This window comes from Poecilia reticulata, linkage group LG16, assembly GCF_000633615.1.
Source record: "Poecilia reticulata strain Guanapo linkage group LG16, Guppy_female_1.0+MT, whole genome shotgun sequence".
Classification (NCBI taxonomy): Eukaryota; Metazoa; Chordata; class Actinopteri; order Cyprinodontiformes; family Poeciliidae; genus Poecilia; species Poecilia reticulata.
The window spans coordinates 11,652,589-11,670,063 of NC_024346.1; the positions used below are offsets into that span (position 1 = coordinate 11,652,589).

At 39.1% G+C, this 17,475-nt stretch overlaps 2 protein-coding genes across 5 annotated transcripts; both read right to left on the reverse strand.

Annotated features, from left to right (window-relative positions):
• Positions 1–1,299: 1,299 nt before the first annotated feature.
• u2af2a (U2 small nuclear RNA auxiliary factor 2a) lies at positions 1,300–10,495 on the reverse strand. Of its 4 annotated transcripts, none has more exons than XM_008431528.2 (12): positions 9,911–10,494; positions 8,611–8,752; positions 7,198–7,233; positions 6,834–6,937; positions 6,375–6,526; positions 6,149–6,265; positions 5,927–6,065; positions 5,713–5,792; positions 5,425–5,547; positions 5,257–5,343; positions 3,938–4,186; positions 1,300–3,193 (listed from the first exon to the last, which is right to left on the reverse strand). In XM_008431528.2, the coding sequence occupies exons 1-12, from the start codon at positions 9,957–9,959 to the stop codon at positions 3,059–3,061; spliced, it is 1,413 nt and encodes a 470-aa protein (XP_008429750.1). In that variant the 5' UTR covers positions 9,960–10,494; the 3' UTR covers positions 1,300–3,058. The 4 variants fall into 4 exon arrangements, with proteins under 4 accessions (XP_008429750.1, XP_008429749.1, XP_008429751.1 ...); XM_008431527.2 differs by having other exon boundaries at positions 5,909–6,065; XM_008431529.2 differs by lacking the exon at positions 7,198–7,233 and having other exon boundaries at positions 5,909–6,065; positions 9,911–10,495.
• A 604-nt stretch (positions 10,496–11,099) lies between these two features.
• On the reverse strand, positions 11,100–16,878 carry LOC103478053 (coiled-coil domain-containing protein 106-like). Its single transcript, XM_008431526.2, has 8 exons — positions 16,764–16,878; positions 16,258–16,327; positions 14,839–14,937; positions 14,522–14,743; positions 14,339–14,395; positions 13,950–14,225; positions 13,076–13,234; positions 11,100–12,987 (listed from the first exon to the last, which is right to left on the reverse strand). Exons 1-8 carry the CDS (start codon positions 16,764–16,766, stop codon positions 12,671–12,673), a joined length of 1,203 nt encoding a protein of 400 aa, XP_008429748.1. The 5' UTR covers positions 16,767–16,878; the 3' UTR covers positions 11,100–12,670.
• Between the last annotated feature and the right edge of the window lie 597 nt (positions 16,879–17,475).

Genomic DNA, 17,475 nt, shown 5'->3' on the forward strand with positions numbered 1-17,475 from the left:
AAAGGCGGTAGATAAAAGACGACGAGCAGCCGCTCTATTTGCTGCACTATGATTTGGAGGTGAATGTTTTTTCATAGTTAACATTAACTGAATAAACATAATAATGACCTTTAGATTTAATAATAAACATTTCCACATATCATCTCCGATATCCACCGGACTCTCAGTTGCGCGATATGTCAGCTGTTTGGGATTCCCCTCTGTTCTTACGTCACCGCGCTTTTTGATTGGCTGTCACATTCAACAGGTTGTTTTCTCGTTCCCAGTCAGGGAAAAAAACCCACAGGCTGCGATAAAAGGGCCAAGAAATAGGGCATATTCAGTATTTAGTGGGAACACCAACATGCAGAAGCCTTATCTGACTGTTCATCGCCCTCTTTCCCCTCTCCCCCCGGGCCGCAACAAAATTTCCAAGTCTTGACGGGTCCGCGGTAATAAAAAATTTGGTTCCACTTTCACTGTTACTGTTCGGAAACTACCCTATCAGTTCTGTTAAATCTAATCTTGGCAACGTTTTCTTTTTCAACGTAATAAATGTGATATACAATTGACCTGTTATGACTCAAATGTTGGGTGTCCGCCCCCCTCTGCTGCTGCTGCATCGTTGTGGAAAACCTGGAGCGGCAGAGATAACTGCGGCTTATATGTGTATGTTTACTGGTTTTTAAAAAACAACTTTGGGGTTGTGGTTTATAGTCCGGTGCGGCTCATAGTTCGGAAGATATGACTATAATCCTTCCTGGATTTTTTTCAGTGAAGAACCCAGAGAGGGTTATTTGATTGTGCTTTCTGGAAAACAATACATTTTTACATTTAGGCACTCCTGCAATCGTCACATTTTTCTGTTACAAACTGATTCCGGCCCCCCACCAGAGAAGGAAAAAGTTATGTGGCCCTCAAAGGAAAACGTTTGGCGACCCCTGGATAAAGCAATAAAGTTATAACAAAAAATAAAGATAAACACTTTTAATTTTATTCATAATGGGCATTTTTCTAAACTTTTCCAACAATGTTTGACCTATTTAAATGTAAATTTTCTCAGCAAGATAAATTTTATCTTTAAGTGCTAAAATAAAGATAAATACTCAAAACCTAAAAAAAAAAAAAAAAAAAAACATTACATAAATACTAATTTCACCAGCTGTGCCTGTGAAATAGCGCCATCACTTGGACATTACTGTTAAGTACAAGGATGTTTTTAAATGATGTCATCAACTGAATGAAGACCCCAGACTTTTCTAGCTTTGAGCCAAACATGAGGGTGCACGATAAAAGGGAGAGGAAAAAAAAAGGCAGCAGTCATGTAAATTCAGCTTTTAATCAACATTTGGAAACAAACTGGACAAACAAAAGACTGCTTGTACAAACTAGATGCTGCTTTTTTTTTTAATAGGTTTAAATCATTTAAGAAATCACGTTTGTTTTAAGAAGAAAAAAAGAAAAAAAATCGACACAGACACAGAAGATTTTGAAAAAGTAAGGAGTAACATTTCAAAAGTGTTATTTCCGTCACACTCTTAAGCGCCATCTCGCGGAGCCGTAAATATGAAATGAAAGTTTATTATCAAGCCCGTACAGTGTGAAACATGGTCCTTCGGGAATGAAAGTGAAAGGACTGGGGGGGAGTGATAGAAATTAGTTGGTTGGGGAATACAGCAGGTTGCAACGATTATTGGCCGGCCGATTATTGGCCGGCCAGCGCCGGCCAATAAGTGGATTATTAATTCGACAAATCTGCTGACAGACATAAAACAGCTGAATTTGGTTTCATTCTGCAGGACAACATGAGCCGTGGGATTTTAGTCATGTGTTTTATTTGGTCTTGTCAAAGAAGGTGAGATGTTGCACAAAAACGTACTGGATCCAACACATTTAACATCCAAGAAGAAAACCGAGCTGTCCAGGGTACAAGATTGTGACACGTATGAAAGCACAGACATCACTGAAAGAGGGGCAAGCCAAATTTCTCTCCAAAGCGAATTGATTGAATAAGGTTAAGGCTTGCTGGTAAAAGATGAGATGCATCCCCTCCTCCCTCACTGAATAGAAACCTGCTTTCCTTTCCTTGGTTTCGTCTTAATCTGAATCAGGGTCAAAATGTGAAGAGCTGTTCACAAAACAAAACCTGGGCATGAAAAGTTACAGGAAGGAAAACAAAAAATGCAAATGGAATCATGGAAATTTTTCTTTCAGCGGTTTGTGTTACTTTGCAGATTGAATACAAGGTGATATTACAGCTCAAATCAGAAAAGCTACGCACATATCAGAACGATTACAGCCGACATTCAGACAGTCCAATCAGACGGAGGGGCAGCAGAGTGATCAAACGAAGGAACATGAAGAGATAACAGAAATAAAACAACTTTCCTCTCCAATGGTGATGACAAAACAGGTGGACGTTGTTACGGCTACCGTGTATCTACATTAAATCAACCGAAAATGCCCTTCGTCTTCTGCTTCATCTCCCTTTCACAAACACGTACTCCCCAATTATTTTTTTTATCCTCTACTCTTTTCAATCAGAATTGTCTAGTCGTTCTGTACGGCATCTCCTTTTGAATTTAATTAAAACAGGCTTACTCCATTTAAATACAAACCTTTAAAGTAAGGAGTTCCCCTCCCTCCCAACTGTCTCTCAAAGCTGACACTCGGGTCGGACAAAGTATAAAAAGAAAAAAAACAAAACTGTAAACCCCGCCCCGTGGCCCTTTTTAATACACACATTTCTCAAAAATCTTCATGGCCTTAACCACCCACCCACCCACCCAGCTACGCAACTAGTACCCAAACCTAGCTCTGTTATGCATTCATTATAAACCCCGACCTTCTTCCCTTACGATCACAAATATAGGTTTTAACAGCTGGACATGTCATGTAGATCTCAAACAATAAACTGGATATCACAGAAGTCATTCGTCAAATGATTAAAAGTCAAAGATCTACCTGAAATGTTGCTCAACCAAATTACTGCCAGGGCTGGTCTGGAAACGGGCAATTTACATAACATTACCATCCCTTCCTCCCCCCCACCCCTCCAAGCTGTTACCCACCACCCCATCTACCAGAAGTCCCGGCGGTGATAAGCATCTGGATCGCAGTATTTTGTCACAACCACCCTGTTGGCAAACTTCCTTCCTGTCAGCCCCTGCATGGCCTTCTGGGAGTCAAAAACTGAAGTGAACTCCACAAAGATCTGGAAAAAAAACACAAAACACTGAAGTCTGGTGACAGAACAGACCACGACTTGCCACAAATATTCATCTTCCTTGAGCTTTCTCATATTTTGTCATGCTGCAATCCTCATGCAGTATTTTTAAAGTTGTGCATGAAGGTAAAGAGAAACGGAAATACTCAGACTTTTACTAATAAAAACTTTGAGGCAAGCATATGTTTCAGCCCTCTTTACTCTGGTGTGTGTAAATAAAGTCACCCCGTATCACAACAGAAATGTACAAAAGACAATAAATTAGTGATAAATTTACACTGACCCAAAAAAGACGAAATAAAGCTAGCTAGCTAGCTATCAAGAGGATATTAGCAGCTAGTTACTGGAAGCCTCAACCGCCTCGAGTCACAGAACGCAATAAAGATGTGTGCAGGCGACTCAAATTAAGCCTGACAGAAAATTTTCGTGGGGAAATTTTTTTTTTTTTAAATCTGCATAGGTTTAAGATTGAATAGTTCTGTATTTAAGGAAAACTTGTATTTAAAAAAAAAAGAATTTAAGCCTTTTTTTGGCCTTCATTTTAGATGCATGACTAACACTTTTAAAATCAAATACATGCCACATCTTTCACATTTGAAACATTCTGAGATCTTTTTCTCTCGACCTCACACTATTTTGTGTTGATCCATCACATAAAATCCAAACTAAGTATCTGGTTGTAACGTGACTAAATGCAGAAATGTTCAAGTCTGGACTTCGAACACCGCCTACCTTGCCGGTCCCCGGCACCTCCAGGCCGTCCACAGGGCGAGGTATCTCGATGCTCTTGACTTGGCCGTACTTGCTGCACTCCTCCCTCACGTCTTCCACGATCTCCTCATATTCTTCGTCGTCCAGGAGCTCCTCTGGGGCCACCATGTTCATCAGACACAGCACTTCAGTGGGCAGGCCGCCCATCTGAGTCACAGAGCTGTTCAGACCCGGGACCTGCAGCGTCACAGGCGTCTGGTTTATGGTTGTCTGGAAGAGAAAAAAAACGCGCAGATTGCAAAAAAGGTTACATTTATTAGGAATCAGATTGCTTTAAGCATGCAGAACGTCTACATCAACAACCAATGTGACATGTCATATTTACAGCCACCCCACCATATTCTGTTCTGCACTAGAGGATAAACGACGACATGATCACTATTAAATGTCCTTTAAAAAAACACCGTAGCTGAAAGGCGAGTAATGTACTGTTCACTCACTTTCTCATTACTACACTAGAACAGAAATCTGCATTTTAGGAGGTCAAGGGTGTGAGTTTCATGCATTGCCTAACAATGTTTATGAAAACTGCATGACTTAACTTGCAAGTCAGCTTGTGTATATTTATATTTTGGGTTTTTATTTTACAGTTTAGCAACATAATTTCCACAAACTAAGAGAAAACTATTATCTGTGATGAAACAAAACCAGGCTTAGAGGGAAAACACTGCAGTATATGCACTATTTAAAAGAAACAGTGATGTATTCTTCCCTACTATTATGAACATCAAAATAAGATTTTTTCTTATTTTTTTTAAAAAGGCTATACAAAAATGTTTGGTTTATTTGCCTGTTGCATAATGAATGTAGTCCAAAACATACAGAGCTGCTTTTCTCCACATTTGTCATTTCCAAATGCATTTATAAATGCCGTTTGTAGCTCTGCATAGAAACACTGGTGGGCCTTTTCAACAGTGCACTGAAATGCATGACAGGACTGTAAAGAGCAGTCGCCAACACCAATAAAGGTATTTGAAACTGTTTATAAAAATAAATGGGTGACATGACAAATCCATTCTGACAAAAATTCAGAGTAAAACTCATGTAGATCAGAAATCTTTTAAGAGTTTTACTCTTAAAACAAAACCGCTACAATAAAGTTTGGTGGGACAAACGCTGTTTCTATCTGAAAACACAAAACTTCACTGAAAAGAAAAGATTCCCACTTTCATTTGCTGTCACTGTTAAAAGGGGACAAACTGGAGAAAACTTAACAGGAACGTGTTTGAGCTTTAGCATCGAGGTTCATACTATCCTGCTGCCAGCAGCTGGAAACTCACCAGAGTGGCGTTCTTGGAGCCCACGCTGGCTCTCTGCACCAGGAGCTTCTTGTCTCCCAGCTGCATGCCGTTCAGCCCGGCGATAGCCTGCAAAGATACCAACGATTATGTACACCCTCCTGAAACGAGCTCCACTGATGAACATTTTCCTCTGTTGCGACCAATTACCTGATCATTCAAGTTGACGTCAACATATTCACAGAAAGCGTATCCTTTAGACAGGCCTGTGGCGCTGTCTTTCACCAGATTAAAGGCCTTCAGCGGCCCAAATGATGTCAGCAGTTCCTTCACCTAGAAAAACACAAAGTTCCTACACTGAGTCATGTTGCTTATAAATATATGATCTGTTAGCTTGCATTTGGTTAATTTCTAACATTTAACGGCTTGTGAACATTGAAAAACATGTTATATTATGGCTTGTATCCCAAGTTAGAGGCACAAAAACAAAACACTGACCTGGTCATCATTCAGGTAGTTTGGCAAACCACCTATAAAGAGCTTGTGAGCCGAATCTGGCACCACTGTGGACACCACACCTGCATCATGTTCAAGGATGGAAGCAAAAACATCACATCAGATGATTACAGGCCACGGCTATGTGGAGAATTTTATGAATATTAATGAAATGTGACAAGCAACTGAGGTTAAAAACCATTAATTGTCTGTGTACCCGGCACATAGACACTGGGGTTCTCGCTCATGCCAGGCAGGGGCTGGTAATCGTGCGGGCGGCGGATTTTCAGGCTCTGGCCTTGAAAGATGATGCCATCAAAGGCCATCGCCTGTGTTGTTTCATCCACAGAACGAAACTGCACAGAAAAGCGATGTCATCAAACACAAATTGATTTTTACATCGTGATCACAAGCGATGGTCCCTGTGATACGTCCCTACCTCCAGGAAGGCAAAGTTCTTATCCTGGTTGATCTGCACTGCAAGCACAGGATTCCCAGGGGCCTGAGTCAGACCCCCCAAACGCATCTGAGCGTTAAAAAAGTCCATCATAGATTCCTGCATTGAAAGGAGGGAAAAGATCAGTAAATTAGTTCGAACTTTTCATAGTTTATTTAAAGCGTAAATGTGTTGCCACAAAAATGCTTAATTAAGAAGGAGTTTTCACCTCTGTGATGCCAAATGGGATGTTGCCCACATAGAGGCGGCGAGCCTGCCGGGTCATCTGACTGCCCACCACAGGCACCGGGGTGGGAGTAACAGCCAGGCCATCCGGGGTCATGGTGGGCAGCAGGGCCGTGGCTGGGATCTGTCCGGCCGCTGGGAGAGAAAGAAAAAGTGTTTAAAAACCTAGACACTTTTTTTTAATTACATCTCACCATTTCATCAATGTTTGGTGAATGATGGACAAACATGTGGACAGATGGATGCCATGACTAGACAACAGGACAGTGAAGTATATCCTACTGCTGTATTTTTCCACATTAACTAGATCTTAAAATTCGTAATACATCTCTCGGTTTGTCCAAACCGTGCAGGAACCCTGACTTTAGAGTCCTATTTTATTAAGGAAGCAAGTTTGACTGATTATTGATGCTCATCACAAATAGATGGAGGCAAATGATACCTTGCATGGCTTTGTACTGCATGGGAGTGATGTGTTCAAAACCCGGTGGAGGAACATCCCAGTACTTCTTCACCTTCTTCTTCTTCTCACGGTGGGGAGAACGGCTGTTGAACAGAATTAAGGTGAATGTTATTAAAATATTGAAATTCAACTAAACTTTCCGCTAACAAAGCGGACACTAGGTTGTATTTTCTGAAATATACAAAAACAACAACCTATTGACAATTTGCATCCATTAAAAAAAATACAACACTGGACCCCCTTCTCAGTTACTTGAATAAAACAGTACAAACTGTCTGAACACAGACAATTGCAGTTGTTGCAACAATGCACAAACCAGCTTTGTGTTAGTTTGCTGTATTACCTTCCAGCTTTGTCTTGGGGGTAGCTGGATGGTGAGCTGAAATGACATTGGAAGGGATTGACATTTCTCTTAACATCAATTTAACTGTTTACATTGACACGTCACAAAAGCTGAGCCCTTCTCACCCTCGCACTCACCAGATCCGACTGTTGCAGGATTTTGCAACAGTCTGAGAAGTTAGCTCCTATTTTACATCAGAAGGGGTGTGATGCAGGTGTGTTTTTAAAGTGGGAGGTAACACATGTGGGATCTTTTCCCAGAGGTCGCATGCAAATCCCAATCCCACATATGTGAATGGGAATAAAAGAGGGCTTGTTGGCATTTGTTTGTCTGGACCCAACAAGCAAATTCTTCCCCTGGTTCAGGTATTTGAACTATCAACTCAATCTCGATACAATAGTCTAAAATGTGTGTGTACAAGGTGGAAACAACAGGCAAACTTGATTCAAGATAATAAAAAAAAACAAAGAGAGAGAGTACATGTTTAAACCGTCAATCTTTTCATTACTTTTAACATCTTGTTTCCTGCAGTCTGATAAAGATATTAATGATCAACAGATGTTTGTTTAAAGAATGGAATAAAGTAATTCAATCACCATTACAGTGATCAAAATCAGTCAATTGTCCCTTTATCAACCAAACATTTTTCAGCTGCTCAATAAATGAACCAAAGGTGAAAAACTTTGTCTGTAAGCAAATCTGCAAACAGCAGACTCTTTATTTTGACCTTAAATAAAATAAAATAAAACCGTTAAATAGGTTAGAGTCACATACTTTGATACACAAATGAAAATAATCTTCATCTCTTGGACTCAAATATTAATGATCACGAAACCTGAAACATTAAAAAAAAAAAAAAAAAAGGAATCAGTCAGAATCGGATAAACTTTAGGGGGAAACTGGTGAATGGCATCAGCCACAAATCTGATGGCTGCATCTCCTTTTACAGTAGATGGATCTGCTGCCTCTGGATGACAGGGGCTGTGTAAGAACACTAGGATTTACATCTGTGAAAAAATCCATGCAAACAACTGGCAGCTAATATTTTTGACCTGAACAGCTCAATAATTTAAACTGTGCAATATTTTCAGGAGAACAGATATTCAATATTCAAAAACAAAGGTGTAAGTTGTTGCTTTGGGTGTTGAAAGTCTTTTATACTAAGTCTGCTTGGTGTACAAAACTAAGAATCTGGAGCAAAGGGCTTGGGAAAGTAATCACAAGTATAATAGTTGATTAATAATACACCTTTTAATATTTCTAGATCCAATTAAAAGCCAGGAATGTGCAGATGCACAACTTAAATTGCTTGATTTGGTCAAGTGAATCAATCCTCACAGCAGTTCAGCTGCAGAGTTCATAAGGTGACGGGAGTTTATCAGCCTGTTGACGCTGCTGAACGTCCATACTGACCTGCGCCTGTGTCTTCGCTCCTTACTGTCTCCACGGCGGTCCCTGCTGCGTCTGTCCCTGTCTCTGCTCCTCCGTTTCCTCTCTCTGCTGCGGCTGCGGGACGAGGAGCGGCGGTGGTGGCGGTTCTCTTTGTCCCTTTCCGCTGTGGAAATAAAGAGCTTGTAAACCAGTAGGACTGCTTTATATTTTTGGAATAGGATATAAAGTTAACTTTCCAAGGCAAAAGGTCACCTTCTCAATATTTTTAACTCACCTCTGATGAATACTAAAGAGAAAATAGACCTAGAATCAATATCTGCTATTTAGTCTTGGCCGAATGTTTTTTGTTTTTTATTATTCTTGCATTGCATTTTTTGTCACTGCTGTACAACTTTTATTATTATTATCATTATTATTATTGCTGCTTATGCTAAGCGTGTCCTTCCATTTACCTGTCCCTCTCCTGTGGCTACACTTAAGTTCACACACTGAGGGATAAATAAAGTATCATATTAGTTATTTCAGGTGCTGCCATTTTACTGTTGCATTACTTGTTTAAACCAGAACATAATTTGTTCTGGTTTAATGAGATAAAATTCTTTAGAACAAGAAACCACTCCTTCATTTATTTTCCAACTTGGTAATATTTGCAAAATATTCAACCCTTTCAGATGACATTGTTTCGAAATAAACTCTTAAAGTTTGCTAATATGCTTACTAAAATTATAAACACCAGGAGTGATAGTTAGTGGAAAGATGTCATTTTAACATAAATCACTATAAAAATCTACAGCGCTACCTAAATGTGTACAGTTTTGCCATTTGAATAAATTTGCAATTTTTCATACTTAATCAGATATAGAAAATTATAAAGAAAATTTAATACTATGCACCCTGTGAGTAGCTTGTTTTGGGCCTGATGTTAAAGGCGTGGTCGGCTGATTTTTTTTTTTAAATCCAAAATTAATAGGGATAGAAGGTAAGGGGCACATAAATATTCACTGTACACTACGCAGCTGAAGCGGATGGATGCCAGGCATTAGGAAACCCACGGTGTACATCGAAGTTTTAAAAAAGTACCGCTGTCCAGTTTCCATTTTGCTCACTAATCTGTATAACCTACAGTGAACTACTCTAGTTAATTTAAGAACAATGGTGCAACGACATCACACTTGAGGGGTTTTGAGACTGTGTGACACTAAAGAGCCTTTCAGCGTCCCTGCAAATAGACACATCCACGATTGGATAAAATGATGGCGGCGGTTTAAATCTGACCCACAAACCTGTTGTTTAGTTATTGATGTGCGGCTAATTTATTTACCTTGCTTGTTTTCAGACAACTGTCTCTCAAACTCGTCGTAGTCCGACATCTCTGGGTGGAAGCCTGTTACGCTCTCTGGGACTGCGTTGTTCAGTCGGCGGTGGCTAGCTTCAGCTAGCAACGAAGTGAGCTACACTTTTAAACACAAGCGGTTAGCTTGAAATAGCTTCGACGAATTAGCTTTGACGAGTGGATAATTTCACGACGGATTTACCAAAAATGAATAACCAACATACGCATAAAGCGTTGTGGTGTGTATTTTACAACGTAACAGACATGAATGATTGAGAAAGAAAAACGTGCTCGTTAGCCTGCTAACGTTAGCCGACTAGCTTGTAGCAAAGTCCAGAAGAATAGGCCTGCTGCAACACACACTACGGACGAATGAATGAGACACTTTCACGAGCTAGATACAAGTCCCAAAGGGCCACAGACCTACAAAGTGATGTTATTTGACTTTGTAAGCCAGAAATCAGCGCCTTCCGAAGTTTAAACGTTATACAAAACAATAAAGGTTTCGCTATGCCCGCTTTTTCTGCTCCGTCTCCCAGGCAGCCCCTGACATCGGAAGTTGATGACTGTGGGGTTTCCGCTCATCCAGATTACCAGTAATAACCGAGTCAGAATAAAAGCGAAGATTAAACTAGTCTTCTAATTGTCCGTTCTCTAAAGAGAAAGTGATATAAGAAGAAATAACTTTTTTAGTTAAAGTATTTCTTTATATGAAAAAGAAACACGGCTATTCTAGAATACTGCACAATCCTGCGTGCATGTATGAATGGAAACAATAATCAGCAACATCCGAGGATGGTAGTGATACTCAAACGGTGTTCAGTTAGCCCAATGTGTGCTAATGTATCCCTCACTCACCATTACACCACCACCACAGTTCGAACCACCGATATAGTGGATGAATGAATTCGTGCTTTCAGCTGACTGACTAGAATCAGTCTGGCTTCTAGAAAATTCAAAATGTTTTATATGATGAAGACATTAAGCAACAGATGAGATGTTAAATAAGAGGGCCCCCAAAATGAAATCTTGGGAGTAGAAAACTGAAGTAGTTCCACATTTGTCATCCATCATGAGTAAGACTAAAAACATGAACAAAAAGTCAGAGGAAATCGCTTTGTTTCAAACATCAAACACAGTTACTGACATCAATACCGTAAAGAAAATGAGACATCAGTTAGTGGGGGGAAAACAAACAGTTTATTTCACTTCTATTAACACAATTTCTTAATGAAACATCAGCACTCATCGGAGAGATTTGTTTTTTGAAGGTTACAGAATAAAATGTTGTTTTTATTTGAATTCAAATGCTTTACTGCCATTTGACTCATGCTGCAAGTAGAAACTGTCCCAGGTGGAAATGTGTGAACGGGCAGGAATCTCGGGTAACTTTGCAGCTCCCTTATTGCTCTTGAATTGTTTACTCATGGACTCATGGTTACACAGTATGATTCTGCTGTAGAACAAAATCCTAAATAATTGCCTTCACTGCCAAAATAGTTGCATTTCATAGCAAATTACAATCACCTGCTTTGAAATTTGAAGAACGCACAACAGATCACAAACGCTCTTTTTACATGCACATGTTGTAAAGAACAGTTCCTCTGTTTCTGCTGACAATTTTTAGCTGTTTCCACAGAACTTTTTTTTTTTGTTTGTTTTTACAAGGAACCAAAACCTACACAGTATTACAAAAAAACCTCATAGTGTTATGTAGTGGAATAGCTCAGAGCCATAAAATATAAAACTGTGCTATTTTCACAATGCAATACAAGATTCCTAATACCAGAAGCGTAGGAGGTTACATTTATGGTAACTTGGTAGAAGACATATACAAAAGTTGCTTGGAATCCTTTGAAGAAAGAAAGAAATGCAGCATTAAAACTAGGCAGAGGTGCAACTGGTGTTACCAGTGGTAAGAATAAATAAAAACGACCAACATTTCTGAGACAAAATGCAAGGTTAGCGATAAAACCAGTGACTTGTTGATCGACATTTGGTGCCCCGGCACCAAAGGTTTGAGACTAACCTATCCTTTCGAAATGTTTCTAATTTCTAATTTAATGATTGTTCTCCTCATCTTTAAATATGGAGGACTGCAACAAAATATGGAGCTTTTCTAAACGTGGATCATACAAAAATCCATTAAGGCAAATAAAAATGACACTAAATACAGTCACGGTAAAAAGAAAGCAATGAAAATCATTCTGAAAAGGGCATAATTTGTTCAAAATATTCCAAAAATGAGTCACAACTAAAAAAAAAAAATTACACACTGGAAGTTAGTACACTTACGGGATTGTGTCAAAGCAGAATACAAACAAAGTGATATAAATTTGAATATTTAACAAACTGCAGTCATCTAAAGTAGTGTTTGAATTCCTGCCCTCCAGCAGATCAGGATAAAAAAAATGTCTTTGCAAAACACAAATGAAGAAAAAAATGACTGAAGAACTACCATAATTACAGTCCTCTGTGATTGCAGAAACACTTAATTTCATTTCAAAAGAATCCTCTTGTCTCTACCTCCACTATACAGCTGACATCAATCATTTTCATGTTAGCAAGGATCTGTCAAATGATAATACATATAAATTGTATTTAAAAAAAAAAAAAAAAAACAGAAACGTGGAAAGATTAGATGTAATAAAAAGTGTTTTTCTGCATTAGGAGGTAATTAGCCTCTTCTGACTTCACCTCTACCGTCTGTGCCAAGGATAAATTCTCCCTTCGTATTTCCTTCTCCCCTCAGTGCCTGAATCGGTACGATATGGGCAGCAGCAGGTTATTTTTCTTCAGCGCCTGCACTCTGCTGAGCGTCTCTTCGTCCAGGGCGAGGTAGCAGCGTCGGGCGTAATCCAGCAGCTTCTCCTTGGAGGAGTCAAACTCTCCCACTTCGGCCACTTTCTCGGGGGCCACGAGATGCAGCTCGGCGATGGGCGTGGTGGAGGCCACGGTGTTGCGGTCAACACCGTGGATTTGGAAGGCCTTGGTCATGTTTTTGAGGCGCTGGTACGTCAGGAGAATCTTCTTGTAGCGAAAAAGCACTCCTGCGGCGTCTTTCACTGACAAAGAGAAAAACAGAGCAGAGTTAGCCGCAGCCGGAATGACAATGAAATTCGGAGTCTCTTATTTTCAGGATCTCCGCGTCACCTCTCTGTCGCTCTCGCGGCGCTCGGAGGACTCGCCTCCTCTTTAACTGCTGCCTGTTGGCGCTAATTGCCTCTGACAGTACATCGTCCCCTTCGTCCTCCTCGATGAAGCCGTCCTCCTCCAAGAACTCATCAGATTCTCCCAGCAGTGAGAGGGAATCTGTAAGGGTGAAAAATAATTTGCTTCACAAAACCCAGTAGGCATAGGACACATGTATGAGACACACCGACTTCATTAAAGTAACACTATAATACAATGGCTGCTGCTAAACCGCCTCGGCGATATTATGCGGCTTTGGGATTGTTTAGAAGGTATGCTCTGTTTTTAGACAGCGCAGTGTTTGCAGATGAATATAATCACATTTTTCTGAAGATGTTAAGAAGTAATATACAGAAGTATGGTTTGATTTTCCGGATTTTTTTTCTGCTTTTTCAGGCTTCTAACGAAACAAAATCTATAAATGCTTAATACTTACAGATGTTTGCAATTGATGTTTAAATGACATGCTTTTGGCTTGATTTTCTCCATTACTCCTGGCGTAAACACCTTATCCATCAGTATTTATATTACTGACTGAATGACCACTTTTTTTCAAACTTAGCCACATCTTCATCTCTGACAGCCTAAAACTGATTTTTTTTTCCTCATTCTTCCCTGTCAGTGAAGAGCAGAATTGCTATTCTTAAACTAGACTTTTTGTCTGTATCATATTACTCTTGACTTCTTTCATTTTATTTAAATACGTTAATGTTAACGTAACACATGTATCTTTTAGCTTACTAGTGCAAGTCTCGAAAGTCAGAAAAAAGAGATGCTGATTTAATAACTTCCTCATTAAATCAAATAAGTAGATACATAATTTCATTTTCATTACCTGGGATATTGCGTCCACTCAGCTGGTTTAAGGATGATCTTGCAGCATTGCTGTTTTTGCTGTTGCTGCCACTGCCTGTTGTACTTGAGGTGCTGTGACTGTGGCCTTGCAAAAGGGCCTGCGATTGTGTTGTGTTGTACAAAGCATTCATATTAGAGAGCTGAGAGGATATTGGATTGGAGACGTGGTTTTTGGAAGGCACCATAGTGGGAGGACCAGGTCTTCGCTGGACAAACTGGCGCTGAGGGAAATGCTGTTGGTCTGCTTTCTGCTGTTCTATAAAAAAAAAAAAAAAGAAAGTACGACTTAGTGATCATGAAAATGTAATAAACAAACAGCCCCACAAGCTGGAATCAAAAAGCATAAGTGATTTTTTTTTTTTTTTTTACCAGCGGGACGGTCTTCCTCTCTTCTTGCCCTCCAGTTGAATCGCCTAGATTCATATCCTGATTTAAGCAAAACACAAAAAGGGAAATTCTTATTTTTATTTAAAAAAAAGAACCGCTTCAACAACGTTTCAACATTAATCTGATTATTGACAGTGTTTTCAGATGGCAAGAGTCTTTCCTCACCGTTACTGTACTGACTCTGACCCTGCTCCGGTCCCTGGCTCTTCGTGGAAAAGATGAAGCGGTCCAGCTGGCACCGTAGGAAGTCCCGCTCCTCCTCCAGATCCTCGATTCTTTTCTGCAGCCATGAGTTTTTCTCCACAGAGATCTGGAGCTGGGTGCGCAGGTTGTTGATCACCATGTACGAGTTGCTGACTGTAGACGGGCCCGCACTCGAGGCTGGTTCTGAGGATGACAAGAAGGGCTCCAGTGTTCACAGGTGCTGCACCACAAAACAAGAGCCGTGACAGGTGACAGCAAATGCATCGCGTGACTTTTACCGTCAAAGTTCTGATCGCTCTGGTTGAAGAATCCCTGCTGCTCAAAGTTGTTCTCTTCAAAGGGAATGGCAATCTCATAGGTGTCCTCGCTTTTTGGAGCTGAAAAAAGGCAAAATCATTAAATATATTATGATCTAAAGCAGGATAATCACATTTACTTGCAGCAATTAACTACAAGGTTGCAATCTAAAGCAAATTGTTGCCAATTTCCCTCACTTCCTTTGAGCCAAAGTGTTTTGGAGAATCAGTTGCTGATTTAGAGTTGCTTTTTAGTACAATATATATACCATTACTTTTCCCAATACTTTAATACATCCGTGGTTAAAGACTTACAGTAGTCAAGAGGTATATTTTGCAACTCTACAGTGACTTCTCCTTTTGAAATGCTAAGCTGTAAAATAATCATATAGGAGTTTGCTGACCCAGCTCCACAAGATGTATGACTAATGTGCAAGTCCAAGGAAAACTGGGTTATGCTGAAGGCATCCTTGTACTCTGTGAGTCTCTTAGCAACCTTTATGGAATGAAAAGCAGCAGTTGGGGATCTTCAAAGACTTTAGTTGTAATCTTTTTTGCTGAAGGGTTAGAAATTCTCAATCAACTCTTTCTTCATGCATTTCAAAAGAAATCTAAATAAAACCAGGCCCGTGCATAACCAATTGCTTCTTTTATCAGCAACAGATATCAATGAACAAAGAGCAGAAGGTGACCGTGTCCAGAATACAAAACTACTTAGATAACTAATTCCACAGTTTAGTTCTTCACTAATTTTGTCTAGTTGTTAGAGGAGCGTGGGTTTTGTTCCAATGGGTTTTGAGTTCATTTGTGATTGTTATGTTATTTCTACTCATTGTCCACTTATTTTAAACATTAGTTTTGACGTCTTTATTAATCCATTAGTCCTCTATTTATTATCTTTGTGATGTTATGGAAGAGTGCAATGTCTCTGTGCAGTGTAACAAACAAATCTCTCCTACAGGAGAGAAATAAACTCTAACTTTGTGTGTAAGCAGCATTAAAAGGTAATTGCCACTAATTAGTTACATCTGAAGAACTGATCCATTTTATTCAGAAATATCCAAGTTGTATCTACATTTCCCACTAGGAAATTTTCACTGTGCTCAGGTGTGCTGAAGTGTACTTTCTGTAGTTAGGAAACTATGTATGGTTTACCTGGTTACTAGATGATGGTAATCTTTTCACAAAGCGCTAAATAAATACTATCACATGTCCGTAACATTTTTCAACAACTAGTCTGCATTTTAAAATCAGACAAAAAGATCACAAGTGAGGGAGAAATTTTCAAAAGTAGGATAGTTTGTCTATATTGGGTACGTATTACTGGAACCATCTGTTTTTCTGCTCCCTTCAGTGATAACAGTGATTTAGATACGGACTTTAAAACAACTAAGACCTTACTCTGCAGGTGAAAAGAGCCTACATGGCTCTTTGATGTGGAAGGTCCGTCACTCCTGTTACCGTCCTCCATCTGCCACAGACAAAAGTTAAGTGAACCGAAAATAATGTTAACAAGTCACAAATACACATGCAGAAAACATGAAGCTTAATTTTTAATTATATATTAAAAATAGAGACAATATTTCTAAACCTCTGTTCACGGAGGAACCTTCACCTGTGTCCTTTTTTTTTTGTCTAGATGGACAAAAAAATCAGAACTAATTAAATTCGATGAAACAAAAATTCTTTCACACGGATTAAATGTTTGGGAAATATATGTCTGAAGCGTCTTGAAGAAAGGAGAAAGGAGTTAGCTCAAAACAAGGTTTAGCCTGTTAGCCCAGAAAATGTAGCCAGACTATAATCACCATTTCGTTTTTTATACACAATAAGTACTTTAATTCCGTCATTCTTGCTCTAAAAAAATCTATCTGCTTTAAATATATACCGTAGAAACTGGTACGTACCATTTTAGGATTAGTTATAACTTAGTGGTGCATATGTAATAAGCCGTTATTACTCAGTCATATCGCCATTTCAGGGGTTCGTCTGCTAGCTAACAAGCTAACAATAACAATTACAGCATATTTTTTTCAGCACCGAGTGACGTCATTTCCGGCTGTTGACTGACGGTTTATATGCTAGTGAGAAAACATTTACAAAAGGTTTTATGTAGTGAGTATTCATATATTTGGATTTAGTTTATATTGAAAGACAAGCCGATAAAAAAATGAAACGAGATGAAATACAAGTTATACTTCGTTGGATAAATGTTGGTAAAAAGCAACATCGCTGAAGTTAGCATCAGATTTGTAGATTCCGAGTATGTCCTTCAGAGTAAAGGGTTATTTCACTCTAAAAGTAAAAATCTTACCTTTAACTCGCTATAGATCGAAATCTAAAGAGTCAGAACAGTTAAACTCGTACCAAGTGATTTTATGGTCATTACTGTTTTCCGTTTTATGAATTGTAAAAGTCATTCAAATTGTGAAAACAAAACAAAAAATCAAGTGTTTTTTTTGTTTGTTTTTTACCTCTTTACCTCTTAAAATAAGTCCAGTTTAAACACGTCTTCTTTCGTTTGAAAATACAACTTATTAAAGTTTGGCATGATTTATTTTTGTTCATGTTTATAATAATAAAAGCATCACTTCACAGAAAAAGAGAAGCAAAAACCAG

Excerpts from the sequence above, each read along its gene's own strand:
- u2af2a (XM_008431527.2), bottom strand. The coding sequence starts at position 9,959 with ATGTCGGACTACGACGAGTTTGAGAGACAGTTGTCTGAAAACAAGCAA. Across the intron at positions 6,938-7,197 it reads CCCCAAGACAAAGCTGGAAG|CCGTTCTCCCCACCGTGAGA; the intron begins GTAATACAGCAA and ends TCTGTTCAACAG. Across the intron at positions 3,194-3,937 it reads AGGTGCCGGGGACCGGCAAG|ATCTTTGTGGAGTTCACTTC; the intron begins GTAGGCGGTGTT and ends TTTTTTTTCCAG.
- LOC103478053 (XM_008431526.2), bottom strand. Across the intron at positions 14,938-16,257 it reads AGGCTCTTTTCACCTGCAGA|CTCCAAAAAGCGAGGACACC; the intron begins GTAAGGTCTTAG and ends GCCTTTTTTCAG. Across the intron at positions 13,235-13,949 it reads GAGTGGACGCAATATCCCAG|ATTCCCTCTCACTGCTGGGA; the intron begins GTAATGAAAATG and ends TCACCCTTACAG.